The following is a 12,354-nucleotide window of genomic DNA, read 5'->3' as shown; positions in this document are numbered from 1 at the left end:
TAGTCTCGACCCCTTTCTATTAGATACCCACTCGAATGACAAATTCGTACATCTTGCGACCTCTTAACATTACGTGGAAACACGAATATGTAATGCTAAAGCATTGATAAACTCTTATCATAATTTTTCGCATGCAAGTCTTTCTCCCTGTCGGAAGCCTTTCAAACATCATGAGATGCTTATATGGGGTCTGTCTCTATATTTGTTAAAATGTCTGTGTGAAGGCAAGTTGTCCGCATGGAGTGTGGAGGTTCGCCGCTCGGGCCGCCTCGCCCGCCCCATGTCGCCTCCCCACCGCCCAGGTGAGAGCGCACCTGAGACCGTGCCCACCCGGGGACGCGGTGGCGGACCGTGAAGCGCCCCCCGTTCCCTGTCCCCGTCCTCGAGGGGCAGGGGTGGGAGGACTGGGTGGGGAGGAGGGGGTTTGTGCTCCTCTCTCGGGGCGGGTGGTGGGACGCGCTGGATTCTCTCCCCCGAGGTATGGGGGTGCCGGACTAGGAGGGAGGAGCGGGCACAGAAGGAGGAGCCTGGAGGAGGGGAGAAGCGGTGTGGGGTCCTCTCCCCGGGCCCCAGGACCGGGGCCTGAAGCAGAGCTGTTCTCCAGGAGCCACGGGTGATGGCTGGGAGGTGGGTCCCTGAGTCAACGCGGAGCAGGGGAAAGGGCGCTCTCTTCCTAAACGGGAGGCCGTCAGAGGCGAGGTGCGCAGCGGGGGCCTCGGCGGGCGTCTGACAAAGCGCCGCTGATGTCACAGGACACACATCCAGACTCTGTCAGAGGGGCAGGCCGTGGAGGGCTTGCTTCCAAAGTGTGCAGATGCCAGGACCTCGGTCAGATAGGATGGGCATCTCCAGGGCTGAGCCACAGAGCTCTGTCTTGCTTTTTCTTTTTTCTTTTTTTTTTTTAAGTTTAATCCTAATTCCTGAAGCGCAGGTGAGCAGGTGGTACCAGTCTAGGCGGGAAAACCAAGCAACATTTAAAATGCTTTTGAGAGTCGTGAACACTGGGTCAAATCAAGCACAACAAACTATAGCTTGCACGGCATGCCAAGATCTGCAGGTAAACTTTCCAAAAACTCTGCCACGCATGTAGAACATCCGGTGACAGCGACCTCGGCTTCGCGGTGGACACCGCACGATTGCAGGTGGGGAGACTGGTGGGCGGTGGCAGCTGTGGCGCTGGGTGTTAGGTGGTATTGGCACAGGAAGCACCCCCCCCCCACCCCGCCCCTCAATAGTGAGGCTCTCTGAGTTCAGTTTTCCTGTCAAATGAGCAGCGATTAGATGGCGGGAGATCTTTTGTAACAGCTCTGCCAGCCCTATCAAGTTTCATGGTCCTATTTATTGAGGGGCACAGCCCCGTGTGCTGGGCAGAGACCTGAAGTCAAATCATGTCAACATGAGCCCCAGATATGAAATGGGGACAACGGCAAACACCTCCCAGGATTTTTGTGCAGATAAGAGTGGTGCCGGATGCCTAACAGGTGCTACCACTCAACATCCAGTTGCTGCTGTAACTGCAGGCGGCACCGGAGTTGTGCCGATAAGTGTTTACATGCTTTTTTTCGGGGGGGGGGTGTGATGTGTATCATTTGCCGATTTCTGTGCGGGAAATAGTTCAAGCTACCAATGTGGTGTCACCCTGATCTCTGGAGTTAGGAAGAGATCTGCACCCTCGGCTCTACAAGCCGGTCTGAGCCAGCTCAGCTCACCAGTGGTAAGCCCTTGAAGCAGGCTCAATGAGGAGCACCCGTGTGAGTCAGCCGGGAGCCCTAGCCACACCCAGTGGGCACTGAGTGCGGGCCAGTGGGGAGGGAGCAGGTCCAGCTTGGGCTACCCCAACTCCCCATCCTGTCCTCACGCCCATAAGCACATACCATACACACAAGCGTGCACAAGCATGCACGTGCCCGGAGAAGGGGAGGGTGAGGGGGAGCACATTCTCCCAAAGTGACACATTTTCAACATTTCATAAAAGTTACATGTTGACATCTGATGGTTAAGACTGTGATGCAAAGAGGTTGGAGGAAGCGCCCAAGAGTCAACAGAGACATGCGTGGTTAGACAGTGAGATATGCTTAGAAAATATCCAGATGGCTGGTCATTTCTCTTTGTATCTCCAGAGCCTGGCACAGGGCCCAGCACATAGTAGGTACTTAGGAAATGTGTGTTGTTGCCAGCTTATAGCCTTGGTCTGTGGTCGTTTTATGGGGCTTCAGGGACAGAAAGAGTCATATTGACACAATGTATGCTCAAAGAAGCACCCCCTCTTATTCTCAGACACATGCTTCATTACACACACACACACACACACACACACACACACACACACACTCTCTTTGACACTCTGCAACGCAAGCCCAGGCATTCAGTGACACACAGACTCCCCCATACCTCCCCCATGGTTGTCTAAATTCCTAGGCAGACCCACAGCTGCTCCTGGACCCACAGGTTCACACAGGTATGCAGGAGAAGCATTCTTAGACATCCACATGCAGCTACCTGTCTCCATTAACCAAGCCCAAGGCAGCCACGCTCAGGGATGGAGTCCTCCCCTCCCCCTGTGTGTACACACACACACTCTTTGCAAGTTACAAACATGTGGATGAAAGGCTAGCAAATGGTTGCATCAAATCCAGCTCCAAGGTGTCTCCAGAACTCCCCCGACCCAATTCTGCCCCCAGGTCCAGCCACCCTGCCTGAAGCAAACCCTCAGGATCCATCCATCTTTTTTTTTTTTTTTAAATCCTCTCCTGAGGATATTTTCCCATTGATTTTTAGAGAGAGTGGAAGAGAAAGGGAAAGAAATATCGATGTGAGAGAAACACATCGATTGGTTGCCCGGAGGAGCCTGCAACCAAGGTACATGCCCTTGACCAGAATCAAACCCGGGACCCTTCAGTCCGCAGGCCGACACTCTATCCACTGAGCCAAACCGGCCAGGGCAAGAATCCATCCATCTTTGTCAGGTCCCCCACGGTTCCAAACCCCAGCCAAGCCCAGGCCCAAGGCAGAGCCAGGCGATCACACAACCCCTCCCAGCTCACCACCAGGCCCTGAGCAGTGGAAATGAGGAATTCCAGGCTGGCTATCTCCCTCTAATCACCCGGAGGCTGCACTGGAAATGCTCCCAGCCCACAGGAAGTGGTGCAGGAGGTGCCCAGCAGCTCCGAGGGAAGGCACCAGTGCCCAGGCCAGGCCAGGCCTGGCTGCTCAGGAGAGCTGGTGCTGGGGAAGACATGGCTATGCTTGAAAACAACAGACAAAGATGGCAAGATGGTAAAAAAAAAAACCAAACAAAAAGTGGGTGCCTTGGGCTTGGGAGTGTGGGTAAAAAATATTGTTAGCCTCCTTGTATTTCCCAAATTTCCTATTATAAACATATTTAACATTTATGGTGGGAAAAGATTTCTTAAAAGGGAGAAAGGGCCGAAACCGGTTTGGCTCAGTGGATAGAGCGTCAGCCTGCGGACTGAAAGGTCCCAGGTTCGATTCCGGTCAAGGGCATGTACCTGGGTTGCGGGCACATCCCCAGTGGGAGATGTGCAGGAGGCGGCTGATCGATGTTTCTCTCTCATCGATGTTTCTGACTCTCTATCTCTCTCCCTTCCTCTCTGTAAAATATCAATAAAATATAAAAAATAAATAAATAAATAAATAAAAGGGAGAAAGGACAAATACTCCAGAATAATTCTTTAGTGATAGAACTTGAAGCACTGGCAGAAAAGCTGTTTGGAGCGGGGGTGGGAGAAGAATTTCTGGACATCCTCCTATGGCACCCACCCATCTAGCTTCTGTGGGAAGGGCCCCGTCCTCCCTGGGGAAGCTCACTCCTGAGTTGGCAGAGCTCCCCACACCCATGGCAATTCTCATTAGAGGCCTTCTCGCCTTGTCCTGCCTCACCTTCCTCACTCCAGAACTACACTCTGAGTGGGCATTTTGTTATGTAGAGGGTGGTGTGACCTTCCCTTGCCCCTTGCCTGCTTGAGGCCCTGCTCTGAGCATCTTTGAGCTTAGCCAAGGAAGGCCAAATGCTGAGGGTTGCCCTTTAGCACCGCCCCCCCCCCCCCCTGCTTCCATTGTCAAGGCCAGCAGGTGTCCTGCTGTGGGCCACCATCCCCACCTGGAAGCCTGCCTTGACTGAGCACTCCTGGTTCTGCTAACTTACCACCTTGGCCCTAGAGACTTCATTAGCACAGCTTAATTTTGAGCTAGTGACTACATTAATGCACACAGTCCTGGAGTTGAGGGGGGGGGGGAGGGGTTAGGCACTCCTGCTATGTGTAGACTGCAGATTTCTCAAGAACTAAAACTCTGTCTCCTGTTTCTTTGACATCCCACATCTTTCCCCCTAGTGGTACAGAGCTTTAGCTCCCAGTCAAGTAATCATTAAATATTTGAATTAATGAATGAATAAACACTGGAGTGTGGATAGGTCAGACCTGACTTATTGATGGCTACGGACCCTGCCCTTGATTTTATAATCTTCATGAGGGACAAGATGTTGAGCCCTCTATCATTGCATGGTTGGGACTAGAGGGGGTTCTGTCTAGTAATCATAGATAGGTAGGTAGGTAGCAGTCCCAATGTTGAATAGTGACTCCATGGTGACTCATAAATGTCAGGAGGCATGTGTATGTGTGCTCTGCCTGGGCACTGGGCTCACCATGAATATACCCACCGCCAGGTTCCCACTTCCCAAAGCACTAGAACACAGTGGTAGATGACTGGGCAGGCAGCACTGAGCAACATTCACATGTTTTCAACTATTGTGAATCCCCGGTAGATCCTTCCCACGGGTCATGCACCAACTAAACTGTGCTGTATTTGGGTGTTTTACAACAGAAAGGTCTCCCACACAAGGCACAGCCACTAATATGACTCAACAGAAAGAAAGAAAAATGAAGGAAGGAAGGAAGGAAAGGAAGAGAGCAAGAAAAACAAGTTCCTTAGGAAATAGAAATGGAAAATATCCCAGAATTTACTATAAGTAACATTCTCAAGATTTGACTCTGAACAGAGGCATTCTCAACATCACTTTAGCTTGTTTTCTCCAGAGTAAGTTCTTGCTCTCTGAAAAGGAAGGCGAGAGGAAAGGGACCCCATCTTGAAATGCAGCTGGTGCCTGGAGGAACGCAGTTCCCTGCACGCACGGTTGGAGGAGATGACCATCACAGGCCTTCCCTCCAGGTTGCATTTTCACAACTACAGGTACAACTGAGTTTGCAGGAAGTGCTCATTAGCAAAGTCTTGACTAGTAGACAGGTGGGTCAGAGCACGGATTCCTAAACTCAGCGTGGGACTCTCCTGGCCCAGCTGGAGGTCTTTCTTTAAATTTGGGAGAGACTCAAACCTTGATTTGTCTCCAGGAAACAGTAAGACATGAGCTCAGATTTAACTCCTCAAAAAAAGTCACTAATTTCCCTGGCCAGCATGACTCAGTGGTTGAGTGTCAACCTATGAACCAGGAAGTCAGGGTTTGATTCCCAGTCAAAGCACATGCCTGGGTTGCAGGCTCGATTCCCAGTAGGGAGCATGCAGGAGGCAGCCAATCAATGATTCTCTTTCATCAATGATGTTTCTATTATTGTCACTCTCCCTTCTTCTCTGAAATCAACAAAAATATATTAAAAAATTTTAGTCACTAATTCCATTTTACTGCAAAATGTCCATTTTATATAAAGTATCTATATTCTATATATATATAAAAGGCTAAGTGACCAACTATACGTCCATCCGATCATCTAACCGACCGACTGGACGGTACATATGTGCACTGGCAGTCTATATATATATATGGCTAATATGCAAAGTGTCCCCTTGGGAGTTCAACCGGAAGACCAGGAATTTGATTGCTTGCTATGATGTGCACTGCCCACCAGGGGGCAGTGCAAAATGAAGGAAGGCCCTGGCCAGCGGCCTGCAGCCAGGGAAGGGAGGCCCCGATTTACCCTGATCATTGGCCAGGCCTAGGGACCCTACCCATGCACAAATTTTGTGCACTGGGCCTCTAGTTTAAAAAATAGATGTTGACTTGTGCATGGGCGATACATATAAAGCTCTCACTGGCCCCAATCGCACATGTGTGTTTCGATCTGTCATTGTCGATGGTGAATTTGGTTGTTTTTGTTGACATTCTATTATAGAGAAAGGGCAAATAGCAATATTAAAATATTCCTTCTAATTAATTTCCTTTCAATGTGCATGAATCCGTACACTGGGCCACTAGTGATTACATAATATTCAATTTAACAAACTTTGATTGAGCATCTGGTACTCAGCCCTGAGAGTAAGAGATGATTAAGCCAGGCCCTGCCTTGAGGAGCACACAATTTGTTGGGAAAGAAGTGCAAATACATACACATAGCATTTTGATATTTCTATAGAAGCATAAGCTAGGTATTGAGTACTTACAAGGTGCCAAGCATTGTTCTAAGTCAGGGGTCCTCAAACTACGGCCGGCGGGCCACATGCAAATACAAATATTGTATTTGTTCCCGTTTTGTTTTTTTACTTCAAAATAAGATATGTGCAGTGTGCATAGGAATTTGTTCATAGTTTTTTTTTAAACTATAGTCCGGCCCTCCAACGGTCTGAGGGACAGTGAACTGGCCCCCTGTTTAAAAAGTCTGAGGACCCCTGTTCTAAGTCCTAGAAGAATATTAACTCATTTAATCCTCACAACATTTACAGATGAAAAAAACTCAGCACAGAGAAGTTAAGTAACTGGCCAGCTAGTAAGGTTGGAATTGGGATTATAACCCAGGGTACTGGACCCGGAAGCATATATATCATCACTGTGCTGCAGTAAAGAGAAGAAAGTACCAAATGAGGTGGGAATCCAGGCAAGAGGCAATCCATTCATTGTTCTAGGGAAGGTGTGTCTAGGGCAGCGGTTCTCAACCTGTGGGTCGTGACCCCTTTGGGGGTTGAACAACCCTTTCACAGGGGTCGCCTAAGACCATCGGAAAACACATATATAATTACATATTGTCTTTGTGATTAATCACTATGCTTTAATTATGTTCAATTTGTAACAATGAAAATACATCCTGCATATCACATATTTACATTACGATTTATAACAGTAGCAAAATTACAGTTATGGAGTAGCAACGAAAATAATTTTATGGTTGGGGGTCACCACAACATGAGGAACTGTATTAAAGGGTCGCGGCATTAGGAAGGTTGAGAACCACTGCTACAGAGCATCCCTTTGCTACACTGTATTGGGTTGAACTTTGGAGTGAGTAGTAGATTGAAATGGGGAGTTGGGGACTTTATAAAAGGAAATATCTTTGAGACTTGCTGAACCTTGCCACTCTGTGTTATTGACTCGGGAATCTTATTTTCACCCCCAGCTCCAATGTCATGGTCTACCCCAGTCACTCCCTTCCTCCTCATGACCAGGCGTTCAGTGTCTATGACCAGTCTGCAATACCACATGTCTCCAATAGGGGCCGCTGATTACAATGGATGGAGAGAGAACCCTGGGTCCTAACTTAACCTTGTTCCTGGCTTCCTCTGTGACCTCAGTTTCCTGATCCGTAAAATGGATATAACACTCCCTGTTTGTCTTCCACACAGAACAGCGGTGGGAAATGTGAGGGTGGGTGTGGGCACCTTCCAGTGTGATTCAGAAGAGTCCAGATGATTTCAAAAAACCAATCATTTCACAAGCACCTTTTGAGCATCACTCACTGTGCCAGGTGCATATGGAATTCAGAAATTATTCCTACCTTTGCATAAAAGGACTTTGGATAAAGGTTGTAATGGGGTGGGGGGGCTTTACCTCCCTAGTGGATGGTAGAAGCAGTACCCCCTGCCCAGAGAAGGATAATGGGGTGTGCAGCAGCAGGACACCTACTTGAGCCTCACACAACGCAGTTTGCTCACGGGGAAACCAAGACCCACAAAAAAAGGAAGTGACCTGCCCAAGAACCTGGATTCCGGGAACCTTCCAGACAGTTAATCCCAGAACATGGGGTGGGGAGGTGCCGTGCGGGAAGGCAAGTGACTGGAACAGGCTGGGAAGGACAGAGAAGGGATGACCTTCCTGTCCTGACACCCTTGCCAGGCAGATGATGCTGAGCGGCCGCGGGGGCCAGCCTTCTGCAGGAGCGCCCCCTGCTGGTCACCGGCGTCGCTGCTCACAGCGGCCGGGAGTGGAGGAGGATACTCGGTGCTAGAGAGGCAGGTCCATGGGAGACCGGAGACGCCCCAAAATAGATCAGGAAGAGCCCAGAGGGGTCGCTCCCAGCTCCTTCACTTTGCACTCGGCAAACGCGGAGCTCAGCGGGGGACGTGATTTGCTTAAGGGCTCTCAGCGCGTCAGCAGGATGCGGGTCGCCCAGTCGTGCTGCCTGCTTCACATTGCAGAGCCCTACATCTCCTATTTGGTACCCTCTTTCCCAAATGTGACCCCCCCCCCCCCGCCCGTAATCCTCCTCAATCCCTGCCTGCGTCCTGTGTGAGCAGCACCAGGGGAGGGCCACAACAGTGACTATTGTAAGGATCGTAAGGAAGGACCATGCTCTCAGTGGACAGAAAAGGCAGAGCGATGGGGAAATGAAGCCACACTGTCGCCAGTGCTCCCTATGGCGTGACTTCCAGGTACTGGTCTGCCTCTCTTGCTTGCTCTCGGTGTTGGCTTCCTCACCTGCACTCTTCCCGAACATATCTGTCTGCTCCTGCTTCTTAGAACTTACAGCCTGCATGTGGCCCGTCATGGCGGCCCTGACACCCTCACTGTGTCATGGCCCATTGGGCCTTGGGGCCCAGTGACATCTGCGTCAAAGGCTGTTGGCCAGCTGTGGACTGGCTGCCCGAGGGTGAGGTACCCACACCTGGTCCAGTCGGCTGTGGTCATGAGGAGAGGGTATGCGCCGTGAAGCATGGCCACACGCGTATTTGCATGTCTGATAGAATAAGCATCCGAGGAACAGTTGTAAATACAATGTTTGAGACTCGTGGAAATTCACTTGAAATTCATTAGAAAAGCAAACAACCCTGTGAACTGTGGTGAATAATCCTCCCTCCCTGCACCGAGCTCCAGGCCAATGGATCTGTTTTGCACACCCAGGTTTTTATAAAGTGCATTGAAGCTTGTTATAACAATACTGCTCCAGGAAATCATCTCAGGGTCCCCAAACTCGACTGATGGTATTGGGAGAAGGGCTTCCCCCTCCCCCGAAAGGATCGGGGATGTTATTTTTTAAAATGAATCTGAACCCTGACTGGTTTGGCTCAGTGGATAGAGTGTCAGCCTGCGGACTCAAGGGTCCCGGGTTTGATTCCAGTCAAGGGCATGTATCTTGGTTGCAGGCACATCCCCAGTGTGGGGGTATGCAGGAGGCAGCTGATCGATGTTTCTCTCTCATCGATGTTTCTAACTCTCTATCCCTCTCCCTTCCTCTCTGTAAAAAATCAATAAAATATATTTTTAAAAAATGAATCTGAGATGTGAAAAAAAAAATAAGCCAACCCCTGTTCTGCATTTTTCCCTTCCACTCACCCACTGGGCTCCGGACTCTTCCTCTCCTCTCCCTCCTTCCTTCCCCTCCCCCAGCCCCAATTATGAGGTTCTGCTCCAGCAGGAAGAGCAAAAGCCTGAATCTTCAGCCAGATCTCTGAGAGGAACCAGCAGGACCAGGGGGACAGTAAAGGCTCCTGCTCCATTGCCCCTCGGATGACTGCTGGGAGGAAGGAGATGGGGCAGAAAATGCACAAGGTGCCTCCATGCAAGGGCTATGCCCTGGGGTTGCCCAACACCTGCTCACTCCCTTGGATGATGGTGTGGAGGAGGGTGTGATATATGAATGGGAAAGGCTGGCAGGACACTGCCCACCCACACGGCCCCTCAGGTACCTCCCCTTCCAAGCACTTTATTCCGGCTGTCAGGAAAAGGTCACTGCGGATGTGTCTGCGATGCGAAAGGTGTCCTCCCAGGCGGGGTGCCCTTCTTCAGGGCACGACCTGCACGTTGTGCATGTCCATCCTGAAGATGTGTACGAGGCCAGTCTCCTGTCCCGTGAGAGGGAAACTGAGTCTCGCTGACCACTAGCTATCCCTCCAAATCTTCCCCAGGCACATTCCCAGCAGGGACACTGCCACCTTCCTGTGTCCCCAGCCTCTGTCCCCTGGAATCACCTCTCACCACTGGCTCCTGAGTGACGTGGGTCTGGGTGCTCATCCCAGTTCCAGCCCTTAGGACGGTGACCTCACTGTCCCTATTTTGTGAAGGGAGAGTGGTGTCAGCTCTCACATGGGGACGCGATGGAAACCTTAATGCACCAGGACCAGGGCCTCGGAGCCCCCACCATCAGTCCCCTCCCCCCAATTTTCCCCACTTATACTCCAAACTCTACCCAGGGAAGGACATGAGCATTTGGCTACATGGGCAGGTTATCTCTCCAGCCCCATCACTGCAGATGAGGTTGGATTATCCAAACAAAGGGGTGCGGGGGGGTGGGGGGGGGAACAAATGATATGTGAAATATTTACGAGACTCCTAGACTGGGTTCTTCCTGAAACGAAGGGTTACTTTATGACCTGGAATCCTTATCCCCGGCTTTCTTTATGCACACATCTGGCTTTTTGTTGATTCCAGGGAGTTACTGAGTAGCACAGGGTTAGAAGGACACAGGTCAGCGGGTGGCTCCCAACCAAGACATCACCCTGTGGCCCTGGGCAACTCTGCTTCCCTCCAGGCTGGCTCGCCAGGGAGGCCGATGGCTCTCTTCACCACAGGTTTCATTTCACCAATGAATTGGCTCAACAGCCTGCGTATTATCAGGGGTCAGGAACTGGGCTAATTCATATATATATATATATATATATATATATATATATATATATATATATATATATATATATATTTCAGAGAGGAAGGGAGAGATAGAAACATCAATCATGAGAGAATCCTTGATCGGCTGCCTCCTGCATGCCCCCTACTGGGGATCAAGCCCACAACCTGGGCATGTGCCCTTGACTGGAATCAAGCCCAGGACCCTTCAGCCCGCAGGCTGACTATCCACTGAGCCAAACCAGCTAGGGCTCATTTCATGATTTTATTTATTCCTCCCAATTTCTTCAGAAATTGACATGGACTGTGGTCCCCTGGGCCGTCTTTAGTCACTGACATTTGCAGTTTTACATATTTTCTTCCTTTTGTTGGTGCAACACAACACAAAGATGTACAGAGGGCATACTTATTTATTGCCCTTAAAACTCCATTTCACACGGAAGTGCAAAGAATAATCGCAGACTTATTTCTGGGTATATCCCTAGAAACCAGACTCTGTGAATAGAGTTAAAAAACAAACAAAACAAAAAACCACCAATTCTGAGAAATGCAGCTCTTGTCCCCGGGGCCCTGGCTTTCCCTGGAAGCCCCAGTTGGAATTCCATTGCCCCTGTTCCCTCTGCACCTTTTTGTGCTTCTTCTCTGGAAAGTGGATGAGGGTTTACTATCTGGGGTGAATTTCAAGATCTGTGGTGAGGTGTTATGAATTGCCCTCCCCACCCCCAACACTTGTTAGCATCTCTCCAGCTGGTATTCCTAGAATCCCCAGCAGGTGTCACTGTGACCCTGACCATCCTCACAGGGCCCTGTTTGGGGCCTGTGCACACAATACCTTTGAGGGTTGGGGGGTTCCCAGAGGTGGGACCTCAACTCTAAGGAATCCCACAGGGAAGGGCCTGTCCCAGAGAGAAGGCTGCTGTGTCTGCTTCGTTATCTCCCAGGACCCTTTTAGGGAAGGTTCAGCCTCATGGTCAAGGGGCTCAGTGCAGAGGGTACAGAGGGTAGAGTGAAGCGGGAAGAGGGCACCTAGACCCTCCTCTCTTCACGCCAAGCTGGCCAGGTCTCTTCTTCCATTGCATTGGGAGTGTCTCCCTCACTCTCCTTCAACCCACCTGGCCACCACCCTTGAGCTTTGGGGACAAGTCCTGGTGACTGCTGAGAGCCACTAGAGGTCAGGAATCACTACACTGATGAGGAGTCAGAAGGCACGAGGGGGGGGGGGGGGGGGGCTGTAAGTCAGGGAGGCTTCCTGGAGGAGGTGACTGTGGACCTAAGAGATTAACTCATGGCCCTGCCTCATCTGAAGAACAAGAGAGACGGGAGGCAGCCTAGGGGGTCTGGTACTGTCTGGGAAAGGAATGCTGACAGGTGAATTCATCCATGGCCATTTCTGGGGTCGGGGTGGATATTTCTGGGGTTGGGTTGGGCTTTCAGGAAATCTCCCCCCACGAGCCAGAGAAGCAGGAGCCACAGACTAAGAGAGTGGGAATAGGGAGGAGCCTTGGGAAGGGGTTAGGAGGGAATAACAGGATGCAGAGTTGGGACAGGAGAGG

At 50.5% G+C, this 12,354-nt stretch overlaps 1 protein-coding gene across 1 annotated transcript in view; it reads right to left on the bottom strand.

The window, feature by feature from the left end:
* Positions 1–8,726, bottom strand: part of WNT9B (Wnt family member 9B) — a 28,863-nt gene extending 20,137 nt beyond the window's left edge. The window contains exon 1 of the mRNA XM_006092259.3: positions 8,657–8,726. Within this exon, the coding sequence (XP_006092321.2) occupies positions 8,657–8,726 (70 nt within the window). The remainder of the gene's footprint in view (positions 1–8,656) is intronic.
* Positions 8,727–12,354: the final 3,628 nt, after the last annotated feature.

The sequence above is a fragment of the Myotis lucifugus genome, unplaced genomic scaffold (genome assembly GCF_000147115.1).
Source record: "Myotis lucifugus unplaced genomic scaffold, Myoluc2.0 scaffold_99, whole genome shotgun sequence".
Lineage (NCBI taxonomy): Eukaryota > Metazoa > Chordata > Mammalia > Chiroptera > Vespertilionidae > Myotis > Myotis lucifugus.
This window is presented reverse-complemented; position numbering and strand designations above follow the sequence as displayed.